The 22,823-nt window shown below is 40.5% G+C and overlaps 1 protein-coding gene across 2 annotated transcripts in view; it reads right to left on the bottom strand.

Moving 5' to 3' along the window:
• Positions 1–6,295: 6,295 nt before the first annotated feature.
• The window catches only part of gmds (GDP-mannose 4,6-dehydratase), a 330,217-nt gene continuing 313,689 nt past the window's right edge, over positions 6,296–22,823 (bottom strand). For both annotated transcript variants that reach the window (XM_062977684.1, XM_062977683.1), the window contains exons 10-11: positions 9,244–9,312; positions 6,296–6,688 (exon numbers count right to left, since the gene is read on the bottom strand). In XM_062977684.1, the coding sequence (XP_062833754.1) occupies positions 6,626–6,688; positions 9,244–9,312 (132 nt within the window). In that variant the 3' untranslated portion in view covers positions 6,296–6,625. The remainder of the gene's footprint in view (positions 6,689–9,243; positions 9,313–22,823) is intronic.

Consider the following 22,823-nt stretch of genomic DNA (forward strand, 5'->3'; position numbering starts at 1 on the left):
CCCATATCAATTCTAGTTTTTGAGATACAGAATGTATGTCATTTATCACTCTTCTTCTGCTCACCCATAGAAAACCATGGTAACTAAATCTAAGAAAGGAGAGCTGATGCTGTCTATCCAATGCAATTTTCTGAATGAGTGCCCCAAAGAGCCCTAGGCTGGATCTACACTGTCATACAAAATGCAGATTCTTTGCTTTGAACTGGATTATATGGCAGTGTAGACTCATATAATGTGAACTAGATTATATGAGTCTCCACTGTCATATAGCATATAATTCAGATTTAATATGACAGTGTAGAAGAAGCCAAAATAAAAGAACTATAGACTTGGAAGAGACACCCCAAGGCCACCCAGTCCTACTCCTGCCATGCAGGAAGACACAATCAAAGCACTCCCGACAGATGGTCAACCAGCCTGTGTTTGAAATCCTCTAGAGAAGGTGACTCAACAATACTTTGAGGAAGCATATTCCCCAGTTGGATAGCTCTTACTGTCAAGAAGTTCTTAATGTTTACGTAGAATCTTTTTCTTCAGGTGGAATCCATTCTTGCACCAAGACATTTCCTTTGGGGACCCCTCTTGCTCCAAACTCAAGTTTGATGGCAATTTTACCCTTCAACGACTTCTAGCAGACCTTCAAGGTTTTTGTTTCTATCGGATTAGCACACAAAGTGTTGACTGTATCTAAAGCGGCCACTTCTTTTAATTCCACTTCTGTATCTATCGCTAGGAGGGCTTGCTTACCCTATCTAACATATTAGAATGTTACAGTGCTATGATTCTGCTTTAACTGCCATGGCAACCTTCTGTGGAATTCTGAAATTTGTACTTTAGTAGGACCCAAGAGCTCTCTGGATGGGAATTCTAGATAGTTCTTCCTAAACTGCAGGGTTCTGTTGGAAACTAGGCAAGGGTGGTTGATATAACACCTCCCAACAAAGGATTCCTGCAGGCAGGAATCAGCCAGGTTTTGAAACTGCAAGGCTATTCAATGCTAATCAAGGTGGCCAACTGCAACATTCACATTTGCCTCAAAGAAACAAAGAGTTTTTTCTCCCACCCTGGACATTCCAGAGATATATAAATCCCACTTGCCTAGTTTCCAACATACCTCACAAAGTCTGTGTCATAGATGTGGATGAAACGGGATGAAATATTAGGAACATGGCCATATAGCCCAGAAAACTCACAGCAACCCAGTGATTCCAGCCATGAAAGCCTTCGACAACAAATTCAACATAGTTTGGGGAAGATACAAAAACCAAGTTTCTGGAGGATAACAACTATTTTCAAAGTAAGTACCACACAATTAAACAGGAAATCATACTTTCAAACCAGGAACAGAATTATTTTCAAATGTTGTGACAAACTGTACAGGAATCTTTACCGTATAAATGAGGTTTGGGTTCTTCTATAGCCAGTCCACTTGATTCATCATGATAAACATTATCGATAGATTTTCTTTTCCGAATTAGAAACCTATCCATTGTAGTTGCAATTACTGCAACTCAATCCACAAAGTGTGCCCATTATAAAAAAATATCACAGTATCTACACTTGAACAACACCAGCATTTGTTTGTAGGTTGTGGGGGGGGGGGGGGGCATTTTTTATGCCACACACCTAGGGACACACAATTTGGACTGCACTAGAGCTGAAAGTGTAGGCCAGTATTTCTCAACCCGGGGGTCGGGACCCCCGGGGCGGGGGTCACGAGGTGGTGTCAGAGGGGTCGCCAAAGACCATCAGAAAACACATATTAATTTACAGTGCTACAGAACTACATCTCCCCTAAATCACTGTCAATTCCTCGCAAATACCTCCAGTATTTTCTGTAGGTCATGGAGGTTCTGTGTGAGAAGTTTGGCCCAATTCTATCGTTGGTGGGGGTCAAGTGGTTCTTTGGATGTAGGTGAACTATAAATTCCAGCAACTAAAACTCCCAGATATCAAAGTCTATTTTCCCCAAACTTCACCAGTGTTCACATTTGGGCATATTGAGTATTCATGCCAGGTTTCGTCCAGATCCATCATTGTTTGAGTCCACAGTGCTCTCTGGATGTAGGTGAACTACAACTCCCAAACTTAAGGTCAATGCCACCAAACCTTTCCAGTATTTTCTGTTGAATATGGGAGTTCTGTGTGCCAAGTTTGGTTCAATTCCATCGTTGGTGGAGTTCATAATGTTCTTTGATTGTAGGTTAACTATAAATCCCAGCAACTACAACTCCCAAGTGACAAAATCAATCCCCTTCCAACCCCACCAGTATGCAAATCTGGGAATATTGGATAGGTAAAGGTAAAGGTTTCCCCTGACGTTAAGTCCAGTCATGTCTGACTCTGGGGGTTGGTGCTCATCTCCATTTCTAAGCCGAAGAGTCGGCGTTGTCTGTAGACACCTCCAAGGTCATGTGGCTGGCATGACTGCCGGAGCAGTACCTATTGATCTACTCACATTTGCATGTTTTCGAACTGCTAGGTTGGCAAGAGCTGGAGCTAACAGCGGGCGCTCAAGCCACTCCCGGGATTTGAACCTGGGACCTTTTGGTCTGCAAGTTCAGCAGCTCAGCGCTTTAATGCACTTCGCCACCGGCTCCTGGAATATCGGGTATTTGTGCCAAATGTGGTCCACTGAATGAAAATCCATCCTGCATATCAGATATTTACATTACAATTCATAACAGTAGCAAAATTACAGTGATGAAGTAGCAACAAAAATAATTTTATGGTTGGGGGTCACCACAACATGAGGAACTGTATTAAGGGGTTGCGGCATTAGGAAGGTTGAGAACCACTGGTGTAGGCAGAGTCTGCATCCAGTCGGAAATACTATAGCTGCCTTCTTCTCCTGCAGAATTCCGGGGCTTGTAGTTTTAGTGAGACCCAGGAGTGTTTTAAAGGCCTCTCTCCTAAACTGCAAACTTCAGAATTCTGCAGGAGGGAGTCACAGGATTTCAGATGGGATGTATATTCTTTGCTGCTTCTTTCAGCTCTAGTGTGACACCACGGTCACAACTTACATGATTCCACAGCACTGAGCCATGGCAGAGAAAGTGGGATGAAAATGCATTCATTTCGCAGTCTTTCAAGGCTCCAGAGACCCTCCGGCCACTGAAGCGCCCCTTCCCTGTCTGGCGGTGGGAAGGGGAAATGCTGCGGCACCAGGCCAGCGCCAGACAAGGACGCCTCTTGTTCTCTGCTTCTTCCACCTGCGCAGAGGAGCTGTGGCCTTTCCCGGCTTGGCTTTTTGGAAGCATCTGGTCCCAATTGGGAGCCCCTTGCAACACCAACCCCCCCTCTCATCTGCTGAACCCCGAAACCGCCTCTGCTCCCAGCCTCTCTGGGATCTGCCTGCCTAGTAACCACACAAAGAGCCTTCTGAATGCCAGCCACGGATGCAGGTGAAATGTCAGGAGAAAATACTCCTAGAACATGGATAAACAGCCTGGAAACCACACAACACCCCAAAGAGCCTTTTCTTCCCCCCCCCCCCAAAGAAGAATCTTCCCTCCAAGGCACCCCTTTTCCTCCTTTCAATGCACTTCTCCTGAAAGCATGCATGTCATTTTAGAATATAGGCAGTCCAGACTTATAAACAACTCCTAGTTAAGAATGGGGTGAGACAACAGGAAGTGAGAGCAATCTACCCCTCAGAAGGGAAATTCATTCCTGAAAGAGTTGTCATGCAGAAAAGGTGTCTCCTCTGAAGCTTTCTCACCAATCCTGGTTTCCACAACAAGCCACATTTTTTCAAAATCCAATTACACTAGGTAAAGGTAAAGGTTTCCCCTGACGTTAAGTCCAGTCATGTCTGACTCTGGGGGTTGGTGCTCATCTCAATTTTTAAGCCGAAGAGCCGGCGTTGTCCATAGACACCTCCAAGGTCATGTGGCCGGCATGACTGCATGGAGCGCTGTTACCTTCCCGCAGGAGCGGTACCTATTGATCTACTCACATTGGCATGTTTTCAAACTGCTAGGTTGGCAGGAGCTGGAGCTAACAGCAGCCGCTCACGCCGCTCCCGGGGTTTGAACCTGGGATCTTTCGGTCTCCAGCTCAGTGCTTTAACGCACTTCACCACCGGGGCTATGTATCACCATTTCGGTTCCTGGGTTATCAATGTCATTTCCAATTGGTTCTATCATTAAAAGCACTTTGTTTTTGTGAGTCATACTACAACATATTTTTCAAAGAATATCTCACAGAGTCTCAACCAATTCGACATAGTTTGGGGCAGCCACCAAAATGAAGTTTTTGGAGTACAATAAATATTTTCAAAATAGGTACCACACAATGAAAAAGGAAACAACACTTTCAAACCAGGAACAGGGTTTTTTTTTCCAAATTTTGTTACATAGTGCTATCTCAGGGACAGGAAGTAAGGTGGAATTTTCTGAACAGAGGCACAGATAGCAAAACAAACACCACAGGGTTTCCAAAGCTTATCTGCCTGTCTGTCTGTCTCTATCTCTATCTCAATCTATATTGATATATTTGGCTGGAGTTACACTTAAAAATGTACCTGTTCTAATGTACATACAAATTCAACTTAAGAGCACACATACAGAACCAAGAGACTCCGGTGGTGCAATGGGTTAAACCCTTGTGCCAGCAGGACTGCTAACTTGAAGGTTGGGTTGCTGACCTGAAGGATGCCGGTTTGAATCTGGGGAGAGCGCGGATGAGCTCCCTCTGTCAGCTCCAGCTCCCCATGCAGGGACATGAGAGAAGACTCCCACAAGGATGGTAAAACATCTAAACATCTGGACACCCCCTGGGCAAAGTCCTTGCAGACAGCCAGTTCTCTCACACCAGAAGCGACTTGCAGTTTCTCAAACTGCTCCTGACACAAAAAAATCCCTACAGACCCTATCTTGTTCATAACTTGGGGATTGCTTGTATGTGTCTGTGTGTCCTGAAGTGAGATGTGCTTTTAGTCCTGAAATGCCTTGCATGGCAGGGACGTGTTCAGTTGAACATTAAAACAAATAAACAAAAGCAGTGGAGACAGACATAGAAAAGGGGGCAGGCGAAGGAACCAAGAGAATGTGAACACAGCCAACTTTAGTTCACTGGCTCACTATGCTAGAAACTGAAAGGTAATTTCATGGGAAGGATTGTTATGGGAGGAAATGCCCTAATTTTGGGCCACTCAACGATACCCCTTTAATATACATCATATACTACCAGGAGTTCCCATGAAAAAATTAGGTTTTTGGCTTGTAGGACGAGACTTGTATCCCAACACCCACCCACTCATTTCCAAGCTCTAAAATCTCAGTGTTGTTTCTCTTGCAGACAAACTGTCTCTTTTTTCATGACTTATTCCAAAGCTTCTTCACTATCAGAAAGGTGACTTTTCTTGCCCTGTCTGAGCCTCCAAACCCACTGCTTTAGTTCCATGGCCAAAACTTCAGAAGAGAAGCCGAGGGATTGTAGGGTGGAAGTGCCCACTGGGAGGTGAAACGCGTGGTATCTACGACCTCTGCGTAACCCGGATAATGTTGGCACCAAATGCCTTGAAGTCTGGACTTCCTCCTCCCCCTTTTAATCTTTTTAAGACCATCTTTTGCGGCTGCTTCGGGCTCCTATATGTCTAATTATAGTAAGCAGAAACAGGATGAGATGTGAATAGCTCAGTTGTGCACAGGAATCTGGGTGCTGCACAGAGAAGCTTATTGTGGCAAGTTCCCCTGAACATGCAGACGCACAATACCAGGCTGGAGAACGGGAGGAAAAAACACAGGAACAGTCTGGAAGAGAAAGGTGGAAAGGGAAAGGGAGAGATAGATGCAAACACATGGAGGATTCTGAGAGGGCAGTGGCCGCAACACAGGCAGGGATACAACAGAAGACGGGTGGGAGATCACTGCATGGTTCTTCCATCAGACAACATAGGTGAGAATGCAATAACAACAATAAAACATTGCTTTCCATACAAAGATACACTGAACCCCAACAAGTTATTTTTATCTGACTTTCACAAATGGAAAACATGCCTGTAGAAAACAGTATGTGACTCATGTTTCGATCGTGTGTTACAAATTACTACATGTCTAATCGCCCTCCGAGTGATTAAATATTAAACAGGAGATACAATGTAATGTTCAGAATTTAATATCATTCTTTTGGTGGCCATACCCATGAGTCGCATGAACCAAAATGGGACAGGATCCAATAGCTCTGGACACTGTTTCCCCTTCCAAAACCTTTCTTTCATTTACCCTAAATACAGAAAACGTTTGCTCTGCTTATGGACACAGAGTTAAAAATGCACTCAAATGTCTGAACATATGGAAAGATGAGTTTAATATCAAAAGAACACAATCTGGAATGGTAAGCTAGCCTTCACCATCTCATCTACACATCGGTTGAAAAAAAACAGACCCACCACTTCATCCTACCCTTTTCTCAAGGAATTCAAAGCTGTGATGCATGGTTGAGATTTGGAAAGGAAAACCCATCCATTGCACAAGCACAGGGAAATAAAATGGCAGCAAATCATCCCAAACCCCCAGAACTGATTGTCATCCCCACCCCCATGAATGTCAGCTGTGTGATTCATCATCGGGCCTCATTCCCGGAGCCTCAGGACCAAGCAGGTAAGAAACAAGGAGTAGATTCATGCGTTGGGGTTGTTCCTCATGAGTTCCACATCTGCTTTCACCATCTCCTTCACCAGCTCCTGCCAGGAGGAAGGAAAGCACACATAAGTTAGGTCCATTCTGCTTTGAGCAAATACAATGTCCCCACAATATGACTTCCTTCTCTTTCAGAATCACCCCTCTTCCTTCAGTGTCAACTTGTGAGGGAATAGTCAAATAGTTCCTATGTTGTGCCAGCCTTATCATTAGGTAGATGTTATATTAAGGTAAAGATTTCCCCTGACATTAAGTCCAGTCATGTTTGACTCTGGGGGTTGGTGCTCATCTCCATTTCTAAGCCATTTCTATAAGATGTTATATTACAAGCTTTAAATTACCATTACATGTTTTTTCTGATATTTTCGCCACCACCACAATGGATACCATTTTGAATGTCAGGCAGTCCAAGCTACTTTTGCTAAAAGGCAATGCATGTTGGTTTCTTAAAATCTTGCACCCTCCCCTTGTCCTTCTTTTTCTGAGGATATTGTGCAGTCCCAGTCTGCAAAATCTTGGGCTTCAGATAATAGGTAAAGGTAAAGGGTTTCCCCTGACATTAAGTCCAGTCGTGTCCGACCCTGGGGGTTGGTGCTCATCTCCATTTCTAAGCTGAAGAGCCAGCATTGTCCGTAGACACCTCCAAGGTCATGTGGCCGGCATGACTGCATGGAGTGCCGTTACCTTCCCGGCAGAGCGGTACCTATCGATCTACTCACATTTGCATGTTTTTGAACTGCTAGGTTGGCAGAAGCTAGGGCTAACAGTGGGAGCTCACTCCGCTCCCCGGATTCAAACCTGCAACCTTCCGGTCCGCAAGTTCAGCAGCTCAGCACTTTAACACATTGTGCCACCAGGGCTCCCAGATAATACAAAGTAATTTATTTATTACTATGCTAATTGTTTTGTAGCATGTGCTAAACAAACAATTCCATTCATTTTTTAAACTATTAACATGAACATTTCCTCTGTTCTACCAACATTACTGCTTTATGTTGTGGTTTTTTAAATGATATTGATCCTATACAGCTAAAGATGTTTAGGATGATCCTAAGCATTAGACTTGAAACATACAACTGGAGCCATAATTGGGAATTAATGAAGTAATGGCATTGATTAAACATATTACCTTTTTGGTGGTTAGTAAATAATAATATTTTTTTTTCGTGTCAGGAGCGACTTGAGAAACTGCAAGTCACTTCTGGTGTGAGAAAATTGATCGTCTGCAAGGACGTTGCTCAGGGGACACCCAGATGTTTTGATGTTTTTATGATCCTTGTGGGAGGCTTCTCTCATGTCCCCACATGGAGCTGGAGCTGATAGAGGGAGCTCATCCGTGCTCTCCCTGGTTTGGATTCGAAACTGGCAGCCTTCAGGTCAGCAACCCAACCTTCAAGTCACAAGGCTTTAACCCATTGTGCCACCGGGGGCTCCAATAATAATAATAATAATAATAATAATAATAATAATAATAATAATAATAACAACAATAATAATAAACTTTATTTATAGCCCACCATCACCTATCCAAAGGGAATCAGGGCAGCTCACAAAAGCACTCCAGAGTGCAGCATATAATATAAAACAGTACATAAGTATAAAAATAATAACACATAAAATTATAGCAACAACTATTACCAACACACATAACATTGCATTAAATAAAATTGTTCAATTTTAAAAACGCAGAACCATTTGCAGGTAAAAACTGGCTGCCATCAATTAAGGAACTAAAGTGCCAGAGTAAATAGTCAAACTTCCTAGGGACCCATTGTAGCCCGTTTAAAAAGCCATGTTTTTTGGCTGGATTGAAAGGACTGGAGAGTGGAGGTTATCTGTTATCTCTTGGGACGGTATTTCAGAGTTGGGAAGCCACCACCGAGAAGGCCCTCTCCCATCAACCATCTTGTCTGGATTAAGCAGTGGCTGGATAGTCATCTGTCGGGGGTGTTTTGAATGTCATCTTCCTGCTTCTTGGCAGGAGGTTGGACTGGATGGCCTGTGAGGTCTCTTCTAACTCTATGATTCTATGATTCAGTTTATTGGCCCTCATTCAGCCCATCATCTAGTAATGTAGCATCATTTTTTAAAGAAGTAATGTTTATTTATCACTTTTAAACATCTGGTAAGAATAAAGGTCTTTGTTATATATTTTTGTAAAAAGTATATTTTTGTTTAAAATTGCAAAAAGTGTCAAGAAAATATCATGTTTGACACAAATTACTCTTTTTAAAAGCCCCTCCAAACTCTGGTGGGGAGAAATACATCTCCACTATATTTTATTACAAAGAAGCATTTTTAGGAAAATACTGACGTCCAAATCATGATTTTGTGGCTAGCTCCAAGCTCATTGGGTTGCTCACAATTGAGACAACATAATTAAATTAAAAAGTCTGGAGAACTGCAGTAACTCCCTTTTACTGCTGCACCATATATGAATTTTTCGGTTATTGCTTTTTTAAAAAAACCTTCCAAACTTTAAAATGTTGAAATGTTTATTTTGTTTCTGCTATAAATAGATCATACATTTAAGAGAAAATCCAAAAATGTTTCCCAAATGGGCTGTCATAGCACACATATGGGGAGACAAAATACTTACGTCAAAAGTGACTTTGCGTTTCCATTTGAGTTTTTGCTTTGCTTTTGTGCAGTCACCTTGTAGAAAGTCCTATGGAGAAAGGGGTGGGGGTAGGAGAAAATACAGCATCTTTATTTGTTTCTTTTGCGACTGTTTGTAGAGGAATTTGAACCTCTCTGTCACATCCACACACACACAAAGCTAATAATAATTTGTCTTACCAAATGAAAGCAAAGCCTCAGCCTGATTGATTTCCAGGTTTAAGCAGCAGGAGAAAGGCAAGCTGGTGGTCGCAAATGTGTTGATAGACAGCGCCTCCCTCCAATTTCATTACAGACTCCCCCACCAACCTAATTTCTGGAAAGTGCTAGTGCCTTTCTGAAATGTGAACCATGTCCTCTCCCTCCTTTTCCCATCTTTTGCAATCCCATTTAAATACTGCGGCTTACAATTCACCAGGAGGCAGCACTTCGGAATAGTTGCTCAAAGCAATCTGTCTTTACAAGGCATTCTGTATACAAAAATAATGACTCTTAGATGGGGACTACCTTGTTTTATATTATCCCAAGATGTGCTACTGGTCGAGCAGCTTGAAATGAATACATCCTACTGTGCCACTCTTAAAAAGTAAACCTGACACTATAATGAATTTCAGAGATGCAATGTGACAGATTAAACAATATGCAACAGTACTGAATACCACAAAGTTTGTGTATTTCACTTTCTTCATTGAGGACAATGGACTGCTCAAAAATGAGCAGACATTATAAGGAAACTCCTATCAAGAGGAAGACTTAATTAATGATAGATTGAAGACAGAATATTTTAAAAAATATTCTGATGAACAGGAATTATCTTTATCTTTCACACTACAGAAATTTAGAATGTGCTCTTAACTTGTGAAAAATATTCATATAAATATATGTACTATTAATAATGTATACACTATGTTCCTGCCGGAGCCCCCGGTGATGCAGTGGGTTAAACCACTAGAATTGCTGAATGAAAGATTGGTGGTTCGAATTCAGGGAGTGGGGTGAGCTCCTGCTGTTAGCCCCAGCTTCTGCCAACCTAGCAGTTCAAAAACATGCAAATGTGAGTAGATCAATATGTACTGCTCCGGTGGGAAGGTTTATATACTTCGTGTCAAAAGCATTGCATAATAAATAAGTTTAAATGGTGGGAAGGTAACAACGCTCCATGCAGTCATGCTGGCCACATGACCTTGGAGGTGTCTATGGACAACGCCGGCTCTTCGGCTTAGAAATGGAGATGAGCACCAACCCCAAGAATCGGACACAACTAGACTTAGTGTCAGGGGAAAACCTTTACCTTAAACCTTATACTCCCACCGTAGCAGTCTTGGGCCACCCATTTTTATCCCTATTGTTGACGTGATGGAAGGGAGTCCTGTTCAGTAAAGCATCCCATAGGCTGTAGATGGGTGTTATGCTTTTGAAAGTGACACAAATTCATACCTGTTAAACTGCATCATGTGAATCTTCTTAATTTATACCAGAAAGGAAGTATGGCTATTGCCAGCTCATGTAAAAACTACAGCCTATTTATTTATTACGTATGGGGATACAACACCTAATTCAAAATAGCAATACTAAATCCATTGAGGATCTGAATAGTATGCTGTGATGGGACTTGCCTGTGAAAAAAATATGTATTGTAGTCCATTTACAAAAACTGCTTAAAAACCCCCACTTGGATTCTAATTTGGACCTATTATTAGTTAAAAAGCATTTATAGCCATCTAATGGAAAAACCCCCATGATAAGAACATATGTAAAACAGATGCAATTCAATAATTTATTGAGTAATATGAATGGTTTCTTTTGTAGGTAATATAGTGCTATGAAAAACAAAATAGTTACATTCATCTGAAAAGGATTGTTTGGGGTCTCGACTATTTCTCCGCTTTTTTTCCACAAAGGAGACGCAAAGCATCTCAAAATCTCTGTTCTGCTGCATTATTTATATGGCTCAAGGAAATAAGATATGGGCCTATTTTGCGTCTAAATTTAGCCTGAACTGGAGCCTATATGCCAACCTAGGTGTAGACAGACGTTTTGAGCCAGCATTTTGCTTTCCTGAGGCACAAGGAGAGCAGAACATTTATGAACAGTGAGGATTAGATCCCCCCTCTAGAAAAAAAGAAAGGGAAAGAGGTATCAAAATCAAAAGCCTTCTAACTGAGCCAAATGCAGTCCTACCAGCCTTCCGTTTCTGCTGGAGTTCAACATAAAATGATTCGGAGTTCAAAGCACCATCCAGTTTGCTGTTTATTTTTTCTACAAAATGTTTTTGCTTTGTTGCCAATGGGCTGTAAAAATACACCAGATATTGGGGACAAGTGGGGGAGGCATGAGAGAAAAAATCATACAAATGCCTTTCTGTAAAATTCATGTTACGAATGGAGACAGATGCAAAGAGTTCAACAAAACGACCAAGCAGCATCCTTGCTTTCACTAATTTGTAAGTATAGTACAACAACACCAACAACAACAACAATAACAAGAACAACAACTTGCTGTGACATTCTATGTCTTGGTATCAATAATAATAATAATAATAATAATAATAATAATAATAATAATAATAATAATAATTATTATTATTATTATTATTTTATATATATCCCGCTATTCTCCCTAAATGGTATTTTAGTACCTTTAAAACCAAACAGACAAGTGTCTCCTAAGTATAACTTTCAGAACAAAGTAACCTATATCTTTATGTTCTGTGAAAGGAGACTAAGGCTTACCCACTGCAAATTTAAAAGGTGAATTACAATCTCTTCTTGGAAATCCTGCCTATGGAAAACCCGAGTCCTTGGCAAAGCAGCCGAGAGCCAACAGCCAAATTGTTGCTGTTTTAACACTACTGTACAAATCTCCCACAGATTTAAATTCACTTAACTGCGATATGATCTCTCTAGGACAGGAGAAAGGGCAAGTTTATCTAGTGAGACATTTTTACCCCCTCCCCCCCCCCCCCGTTTTATAATTATAGGTTTAAATGTTAAATGCTACACAATTAAATCTATTTAACATCATCTTCACATTTTGCTTTTTATTATCTTAGCAAACGCACATACTTCTGCATCAAGGAACTGATTGTAGAATGTGGTCTGGGATTTTTTAAAAGACAGCAAGGAAAGTTGAGAGAAAAAATGCCAGCCATTTCTATGTAAATATCCCATTTCCTGAGTTTTGGATCTGGGTGTCATCACAGCTTTTGTTTTTGCTCATTAGGCGAATGATCTGGTTTCACTATGCAATTTATTACTGTCTAATTCAATTCTCTCCAGTGAAGCCTTTTGGAAGAATCATAGCGCATGCCCAGGGTGTTGCTAACAGAATTTCCAAATGGGATGTGTTTTGTTTGCTTGTTGTGTGAAACTTAAACCTAATCCTGAAGCTTCCTGCTGTGTTGGAAAGCACATAGAGGGAGGTTTGTAAACAGGTAGGCAAGTCTAGGGCATTGCAACTTCACCACATTACTATTTCACTGAGCACCCCGGCAAACAGACAAAGTTATTTCATGGAGGACATAATGGAACAAGTGGAAAGTTCTGTACGAAGAAAGGATTTTGTTTTAATTGTCGTGACAGTGGGTACACTTCATTTACTCAGAATTATATCTAACTATATAAGAAGAGTTGAGGGCAGCTAACTAAATCTTTTAATTCAACGTCTTTGTCCATAACCTCACAAATGGATTTGACTGATCAGGAAGGATTGCAGAATTGCTGATAGTGCTTGCTGAAGAATGTTAAGCACCATCATTCTCATGGACTGTGCAAATAAATAACCTACCACATCCGCACCACAGTTTTTAGATAGGAAAAATATTCACAGAAGTGTAAAGGTTGTTGGAACTGCTTTTGGCTGTTTTGAATTTGGAAACTTCCTAATCTCTTCTGATTTCTGTGTTTGTTGTTTTGCTTGAGGTGTGCCTGTGCACTGATTTTGCCTTGACTGGTTTGAAGTGGCCTATTGTGGTGTGATTGATAACTGGCAAATAGAGGGAGAAAACGTGGAGGCGGTGACAGACTTTATATTTCTAGGCACGATCACTGCAGATGCAGACTGCAGCCAGGAAATCAGAAGACGCTTACTTCTTGGGAGGAGAGCAATGGTCAACCTCGATAAAATAGTGAAGAGCAGAGACATCACACTGGCAACGAAGGTCCGCATAGTTAAAGCAATGGTATTCCTCATAGTAACCTATGGATGCGAGAGTTGGACCATAAGGAAGGCTGAGCAAAGGAAGATAGATGCTTTTGAACTTTGGTGCTGGAGGAAAATCCTGAGAGTTTCTTGGACCTCAAGAAGATCCAACCAGTCCATCCAGGAAATAATGCCCGGCTGCTCACTGGAAGGATATTAGAGGCAAAGATGAAGTATTTTGGCCACATCATGAGAAGCTTGGAAAAGATCATGATGCAGGGTAAAGTGGAAGGAAAAAGGAAGAAAAGCTGACCAAGGGCGAGATGGTTGGATGGTATCCTTGAAGTGACTGGCTTGATCTTGAAGGAACTGGGGACAGCAACGGCTGACAGGGAGCTCTAGCGTGGACTGGTCCATGAGGTCACGAAGAGTCGGAAATGACTGAACGAATAAAGAAGAAAGAAGAAGAAGATTGTGGTGTGGCCAAAAAGATCATCTGATAGGACCCAGGGACCTGTTAAACAATGAAATGGTTCTGAAAGGTTTGTGCCTGTTTTTCTGGATTGTTCATAATCCAGTTTACTGGTGGCATTATCCTTTCAGAGTAATAAAAAAGGAGCAGCAGTAGTTTCTACAGCCTGAAACTAGACCAAGGGCTGGGAATTTTGAGTTGAAATTAAGGGATACCCACAAGAGTTGATCATCATCAACATCATCATGATCACCACCTGTCACAAGTTCCAAGCATCGCATTTTGTGACAATGTATGATTATTTCTTATCTCATGATATCTCACCGATTCCTAGGTTCTTGCCTAGGACTCAAGGTGGCTTACAAAAATCTCCAGATACAGCTAAAAGTACAAATCATATAAATGTTAAAATATAATGAAACTATAGAAGTAATTACAAATCAAATCTTTTGAAAAAGAAACACAATACAGACAATACAGTATATTACTGAAGGCCCTTTCCTCACACACCAAGGGTCTCCTGAAACAAAGCCTTCACTTACCTACAGACAGATAGCAAGGAGGGTGACTGTGCAGCCCTGCTAGGAAGGGAATTTCACAGCTTTGGAGCAACCAATGAGAAGCATATAGTTTCACCCATCCACATCCAACAAAACATAATCTCTTTCAGAATTTTCTAGGTCCTTCAAACAATTTTATGGCATACCTCCACTTGTTTTGGAGGGCCTGGCAAATTTCCTAGGGATTATATTTCTCTAGAAATGTTGTAGCTCCTCCAGAGTAACTCTATGTAAATTTCCAGTAGAAATTCATTTCAATAAGATTTACTATTATCCACCATTTCCTGTGCCAATGGTATGTTCAGGAACATGTCCCCTACAGATTTGGGAATTCTACTCCATCATGCTTCTAGGAATCTGGTGCTATATAAATAAAATTGCTATTTACCAAGGAGTACTTTTTCTTTCAAATAAGCTTTGTAAATAAAACATTACAAGGAAGCCATACATTCTTACACATACGTTTCTTACCCAAATAAAACTAAACCTCATGCTGCTGCCCTGACTATCTACCACTCTAGAGGGGGAAATGTATAGCAATACACTGAATATTTGCAGCACCTCAAGGTCAATTACTACATATTTCTAAAGCAGACATTCCCAGCTCAGTGCACCAAAACTTCAACACCAACCACCCCAGCAAACATGGGCACTTGGCAGTAAATTATGGAGAAATAGAGGTCAATGCATTTCAATCAACAAAGCTATGATCTAACAGAAAATGTTAAGCCTCCTTAAGAATTTGAAAACAGCATTTATGAATTGAATTTGTCCCCCCCCCCCTCATTATTTTTGAAAAACACAGTTTAGGAAGAAGCATGATACCAAGGGGATAAAAAAATGGTTCCTAATTTGGTTCTTTGTCTAAATTTATTTTACTGTAGTGCAATCTGGCTGAACTCTGCTCTTGGAGTAACAGCTTTTTAAAAGCAGACTTTTTATAAACAGCCCCAAAGACTGGAAAATGCCAGCTTTTCTGTCAAAAAGAGAGATATAGTGAGTTTCCCTAGCAATGAAAAGTTGTTAAAAAAACACACACACACAAAACAAAACAAAACAAATAAGCATTCAACGTTTAAAAAACACACATATAATTATTCTATTATTTATTTACTGTACTTATACCCCACCCTTCTCACCTGCGAAAGGGGACTCAGGGCGGTTTAGAAACTATGGCAATAATTCAATGCTAGATTCAGACAATAACAATATCAGTAAAACACAATATTATAAAACTATTAAAAACATATTCATATCGATTAAAATAGTCTTTCAAACGATTAAAATTTATCAAATATATCAAAGTCTAGCATCAACTGAGCTTTGTAAACATTGAACCAATTGTTTTGTTGTTCTTCTGTCATACTTATGAGTCATATTAATCCCCAAAGACTTGCTTAAATCGCCAGGTCTTAAGATTCTTCCTGAAGCTTAAGAACAAGGGGACTGTTTTGATGTCATGGAGGAGGGAGTTCCTCAACCATGGGATCACCACCAAGAAGGCCCTGTCTCTTGTCCCTGCCAACCGCGCCTGCAATGGGAACCAGGACCGAGAGCAGGGCCTCCCCAGAAGTTCTTAACAATTGCACCTGATCATACAGGGAGATGTGTTCAGACAGGTAAGCTGGACCGGAACCATTTAGGGATTTATAGGCTAAAGCCAGCACTTTGAATTGTGCTCGGAAGCAAATTGACAGCCAGTGGAGCTGACGTAACAGGGGTGTTGTAAATTCCCTGTATGCCGCTCCGGTTAACAATCTGGCTGCCACCCATTGGACTACTTGAAGCTTCCAAAAATATTAATCAGTACAATATTTTTGTGTCAGATTTTGTGTGTAGAATAATGGTGACTTCAACTAGGAGTTGTTTTTGAAAGGCGCTGAACTTCTAAGTCCTCCATTGCTTTCACATTTTGTTGGCACATTTTAGGATAAGATCCTATTAAAGGGAAGACAAAACCATCATATACCCCAAATTTGCCTCTTAATTTTCCACCTGGTTGTTGTATATCTTCCGGGCGGTATGGCCATGTTCCAGAAGTATTCTCTCCTGACGTTTCGCCCACATTTATGGCAGGCATCCTCAGAGGTTGTGAGGTACCTCTGAGGATGCCTGCCATAGATGTGGGCGAAACGTCAGGAGAGAATACTTCTGGAACATGGCCATACAGCCTGGAAAACATACAACAACCCTGTGATCCCGGCCATGAAAGCCTTCGACAACACATTTTCCACCTGGTGTCTCAAAAAAGCTAAGGTACATGTATTCCAAGCCGTAAAAAACATACGATGGATGCTACTGAAAATGAATAACCTTCAGTCCAGGTTTCCCTCCATACTGCAGTGCATCAGCATAAAAGGGAGCTGAATCCAGATCTTTAGTGACAGGGAGTGATAAGAGACCAGAAAACAGCAAACTGTCTGGTTTGTTCAGGAAGTTGGGAACTGGTGGCATTGTCTATCGGAGGGGCCAAGCGAATGCTGTCAGTATTAAAACAATACTTCCTATCAACCTCAGGGAAAGAGAGACGGTCAGCACAGGCTTTGACAAGCACATTGCCAATGGAGATAAAATGGCCAGTGGAGCAAAACAGAGGGAGTTGGCAGCGTGTGTGGCGTTTAGCTGCTTTGATGGAAACAGTGCGCACGTTAATCGACACACGGACATAAAGCATATCTATCCTTTCGGAGAGCATATGGAGGTCTTATCTCTGTGCTTATGTCAACCAAATCACATGGCCAGCAATGTAAATACAGGCAAAATATGTGACTGCTTCTCTTGGCCAAAATTTCTCCCTGTCCAGATAATTCTCCAATGGGAAGATTCCTCCATAGACTGCTAAAGTCAGCAATACTGATTTAAGTAAGCTTTAGATTAGTCCAGAAAGACATCAGGAAGGTGTTACTCTTTGTTACATAATGACAGCTGGCATTTACCACACCAATCAGAAATTGTCAGCACACCCTCATGTGTTTGTTTATTTAGTTAAAGGACATATTCATCAAATGCAAATGACATGGGAACATCAATATGCAGTGAGTTTTTCACACCCAAAATTAACATGTAAATCAAACCAAACTGCTCTTATCACCATTATTATCCTTTAGAGTGATCAACATTGCATTCCAGGTTGTCAGGAAATAAAAATACTTATTTGTTTCCAAATTTGAAGGGAAAATATAAATGGACATAGATTTGAAATCAAACTCTACATCCTGTAGATCATTTAACAAAATCTATATATTATTGATAAATGGCATTTATATGTTATCATAAATAATACGTTTACATTATTATTGTTGGGTTGCTTTGAGTTTTCTGAGCTTGTATGGCCTTGTTCCAGAAGCATTCCCTCCTGATGTTTCTCCCACGTCTATGACAGGCATCCTCAGAGGTTGTGAGATCTGTTGGAAACTAGGCAAGTGGGGTTTATATATCTGTGAAATGTCCAGGGTGGGAGAAAGAACTCTTGTCTGTTTGTGACAGGTGTGAATGTTGCAATTGGCCACCTTGATCAGCATAGAATAGCCTTGCAGCTTCAAGAGGTATAAAAATATATATCTATATATACAGATATGTAAACCCCACTTGCCTAGTTTCCAACAAACCTCACAACCTCTGAGGATGCCTGCCATAGATGTGGGCAAAATGTCAGAGAATGCTTCTGGAACATGGCCATACAGCCCGGAAAACTCAGAGCCACCCATGTGATTCCAGCCATGAAAGCCTTCAACAACACATTATTATTGTTGTTAGCAATCATTATGTCTATGAGTCTGTCTTTTACTGATAACACTAGTCCCATGGCATGTTTGCATTTCTACCTCCTTTGTCTCATTTCTTAATTCAGCTCACCAATATTATGGTTAAAAAACCAGATTAGTGTAGACATTTGTGTGTTGGATCAGAATTATGGGAGATCAGGATTCAAATCCCTGCTAAGCCTTAAAAATAGGCAAGTCACCCTTTCTCAGGCTAAGAGGAAGTCAATGGCAAACCATTTGCTTTTAATTACTCTGATTTTATCTGCTTGGATTTTAATGTATTGTTTATTATATTATTTTGTTTATTGTTGAAATGTTTTAAGTTTTTGTCAAATATGCTGTGCCGTTGGGCTTATCCCTGTTGTGAGCTGCCCCGAGTCCCTTTGGGGAGATGGGGCGGGATATAAAAATAAAGTTGATTATTATTATTATTATTATTATTATTATTATTATTATTATTAATCTCTGAATACATCTTGCCAAGATAACCCTAGTAGAGAGTCACCATCACCATTTGACTTGAAGACACATAACAACGACAAACATAACAAATGCCCTTTCCCACTTGGAGATGATGCTGATGACTCATTATTATTGATTTCTCAGATGATTATTGCAAGGAATAGTATCTTCGTGAATGGAAGTTTCTATTCAGGAATGAAGCAGCCACCTCAGGGCCCTAAACATCTCCCCAATGTCAGGACTTGACGCATCTCTACTTGATATATCTTGCACTTATGAGAGTGATGGATGGATTGTCTTGCTGTTTGCTCCATTCCAACTCTATGATCCTGTGACTATATAAAGTTCTTCCCCAGCACAGCACTTAATCACCGAAAAATGTCAGATTCTACTGCTTTCAATAGATGATAAATGATGTCACTGTGTTCTCACGGTACTCATAAAACTCAGTTTCCTAGAAGCTTTAGACGCACAAAGTAGGGCCCATTTGGAGGACACAGGCACTTTAAAACATGTAGAGGGAGTCACAAGGTTATGATTTATATGGCTCGGTTGCTTCAGTATATTTCTAGAGTAGAAGATCTTTTCTCCTGACATTTCTGATTAATAGTTACAAGTCTTCCTGTCCCTGCTATTATCACATAGGGACAGCATAACAGCGATTAGTGGTTTACATTTCTGTGAACTTGGGAAGTGGAAAAAGAGGCAAAGATTTGGGGTCTTTCCCCCAATGGACAAGCCTGTTTTCACAAAAGCACCTGCTGTTTATTATTTATTAACTACAAAAAATAAACCTTAGTATGTTTTTAATAATACTTGCAAAGCTATAGTTTATTTATAGTCACGGAATATTTTAAAAAGGTTTATTTGCATTTATTTCCATGTGACTAATGAAAGGGTTAAGGCAAAAGAAGGCAAGATCATTTTGTATTTGGAGCAAGTGTATCCCTCAGCATGCTCAACAAAAGAGGAAATCCAAGCAATGGCCTTTCACATGACATCATAAAAGTCTAATTTATCACCAGCCACCAAACATCGAGAAAATCATAACATCCTTTCAGGAAAGCCATGTGCAAAATAATCAGATCGACTTTGATGACAGCTTTAATACGTGAGTCCAAGTAGGACACTACAAAGAGTAACCCTTTCCAGGTGCTTGTTTACAGCTAAGCGTGTCCTCACGGAACAGCGCTTACACTTCTGTTGCATTCTTCATCCTAAAAGAGCTGTTTCTGCTTTCCCTTCTATAGTTAAAGGTAAAGATAAAGGTTTCCTCGGACATTAAGTCTAGTTATGTCTGACTCTGGGGGTTGGTGTTCATCTCCATTTCTAAGCCGAAGAGCCATTGTTGTCCATAGACACCTCCTAGATCATGTGGCCGGCATGACTGCATGGAGTGCCGTTACCTTCCCACAGAAGCGGTACCTATAGACCTACAAACATTTGCATATTTTCGAACTGCTAGGTTGGTGGAAGGTGGGGCTAACAGTGGGAGCTCATTCTGCTCTCCGGATTTGAACCACGACCTTTCGGTCAGCAAGTTCAGCAGCTCAGTGGTATAACCCGCTGTGCCACCGGGGGTCCCCTTCTATAGTTATGATGATCCAATTTAATACTATCAAAGTGAGATTCTAGTCTCTATAGTCTACATTTAGAGATGTGCAAGACTTAAATTGACCAAGCTTCTATTAAGTGGGGGATCACCCAACACAGAACGAATTCTTCAGTCGCGTGTTGTTCCCAGCTGTACCATTTTTGAACTCAAGGAGAAAATGGGGCACCACTACTTCCTCTGTCATTGCAGTAGATTGTATTCCTAAGGGAGTCTCTATTCGTTGAACAAGAAGTTTTATATGATAATTATGGTATATAAAACTAACTCGATAAAACTACAGATATGCTCCAGGACTGATCCAAGGTCTTTGCTGCCTGAGGCAAAAAATAAGATGCAGTGCTTTTCTCCATTCAATTTAAGGATCTGGAAGTGGGACATGACTTAAGCACAGGAAATGAGATGGGGGATCTCCATCATAACACTGCTCTGTTTTTCAGATGAAGAGAAACATTGGAGCAGCAGTTGTGAATGCCACTGCCTCCATCCAGCATCTGCCCCTAAACGTGGTTCCTAGTTTGGAATTCGGGTGTTGCCCTGTTAGAATTTTCTATGGGTGTTAGGGAAAACTACCCAAAAACAGCAGAGCATCCAAAATTTGCAAAAAACAGGATACTTATAGTTGAACATTCAGCTCACAGCAAGCAGAGTGTGAAGTGCCATGTGGCTGTAAAGAATTTAGAGCTTAGGGGGCAAACATGCAGAGTTCTCTCTTTAAAATCACAAAAGGTTTATTTTCAAAAATAATATCCACATTTCTTTATATTCAAGAACTGGGTCATAGCTACTCTAAACTCGCATCTCTTCTAGGGCTCAAAAGAAAGGGAAAAATCTCCAGGTATTACATCTCTCCTGACACCCAAACAGAGAGAGATCTCAATACACTCAGCACACACCAAGATGTAAAAACAGAAATAAAAGACAAAAGGCATGCACCTGCAAAGTATCCGTTCTATATAACCAATCAGAATGAGAGCAGTACAGAGAGAAGAGAAGAAATAGGATCGTTTTTGTTGTCATTTTGTATTGACTGTATTTTCCTCAGCTGTGATCAGCATGCCTCTACACCAAGACTAACAGCACCAGAGTTTGGATAAATGTGCCTCCTTGTTTAAGTATTTCTTAAATTTATATCATACTTTTCTCCCAAGGCATTTTGCAAAGCAGTAAAACCAAAACAATTTGTAGTACAAAAATGTTCTAAAAATTGAATAAGCAATCTCATTGAACACTAATTTAAAATAGTTTAAGAACATTTGGAACAGATGAATGAAGATAAAAATACAACAGTCCCAAGAAAAGGTCATTTTGCAGCAGTTTGGTAACAGCTGAAGCTCTTTCTAAATAGAGGGCGAGCATCCTCGATCCGGAATCCCAAAACACAGCGTGCTTTCCACATTTGCTGGGGTTAATATCACAGGATCCCCACAAAACTGGGAAAATGAAGAATAAAAATCTTCACTGAGATAACACCTCTCTAGGAATCTCTAGATCTTCCAGTGCAGTTCTGTGATCAACTTCTCTGAGAAACTGATCTCAATCATACTGCAGGACCTATAGTTTCTTTGATATAACATATTAACTAAATCCTTGAAGAATAAAATCTACAAAAAGCAAAACTCCTAAATCATGCGGATTCATGTTCAAGGTTTAAAAACCACAGATTGCCAGAAGCTAAGGATGAATGACAACGAACAGATTAGTACTATCATTGCTTTATTGTCCTTTAATTCTTACTATGTCAAAGTTGTTATGGGACTCTAGTGAAGACAAGAGTGAAGATTTCTGCAGAGCACAGGCTGGATTTAGAAATGCTGCTGATTTTCTCAATTCTTAATACAATCATCTTCCACTTTCTCTTTTTTAGGCCAAAGGCAATTTGTTCTCCCAATATTATATAGAATCTAGCTATAATCTCATTGTTTCTTTTGGTCTAAGGATTTTAATTGTAACTTTCTATTTTTTTCCCCTGGCAACCTTAATGCTAAGGAATGGTGCAGTTTATAAGCCCCAAAGTAAGAGTGTGCTCACAGATAAATATTTATATGCTCCACTACGTTTTCGGGGCATCGGCATCACCACCAAATGAAGACAGCATTCATGTCAGTTTGTCTCCTCTGTGAACCTCTTAGTTTAAATACTTTCAACTGAAAAAAGCCTTTTTTGATCCACTGTCAAAAATAATCTTGATTCTTTTACCCTCCAGCAAATGCAAAAGAACATTTCAGAAGAGGAAAAACTGTCATTTTCCAAATCTCCTGCCCTAATTACTAAGCTTCCTTTACATTCACAAGAAATAGCAGCACAGAAGCATTCTTTGTAAATATATATTTTTAAAAAGAACAAATACTGTAGTTGGGATGAGATGAGATCCCTTCTGCTTTCATTTCATACCGTGTTTCCCCGAAAATAAGACAGTGTCTTATATTAATTTTTGCTCCCAAAGGTGCTCTAGGTCTTATTTTCAGGGGATGTCTTATTTTTCCATGAAGAAGAATTCACATTTATTGTTGAACAAAAAAATGAACATTTATTATATACTCTACAGCT

This window comes from Anolis carolinensis, chromosome 4 (genome assembly GCF_035594765.1).
Source record: "Anolis carolinensis isolate JA03-04 chromosome 4, rAnoCar3.1.pri, whole genome shotgun sequence".
NCBI lineage: Eukaryota > Metazoa > Chordata > Lepidosauria > Squamata > Dactyloidae > Anolis > Anolis carolinensis.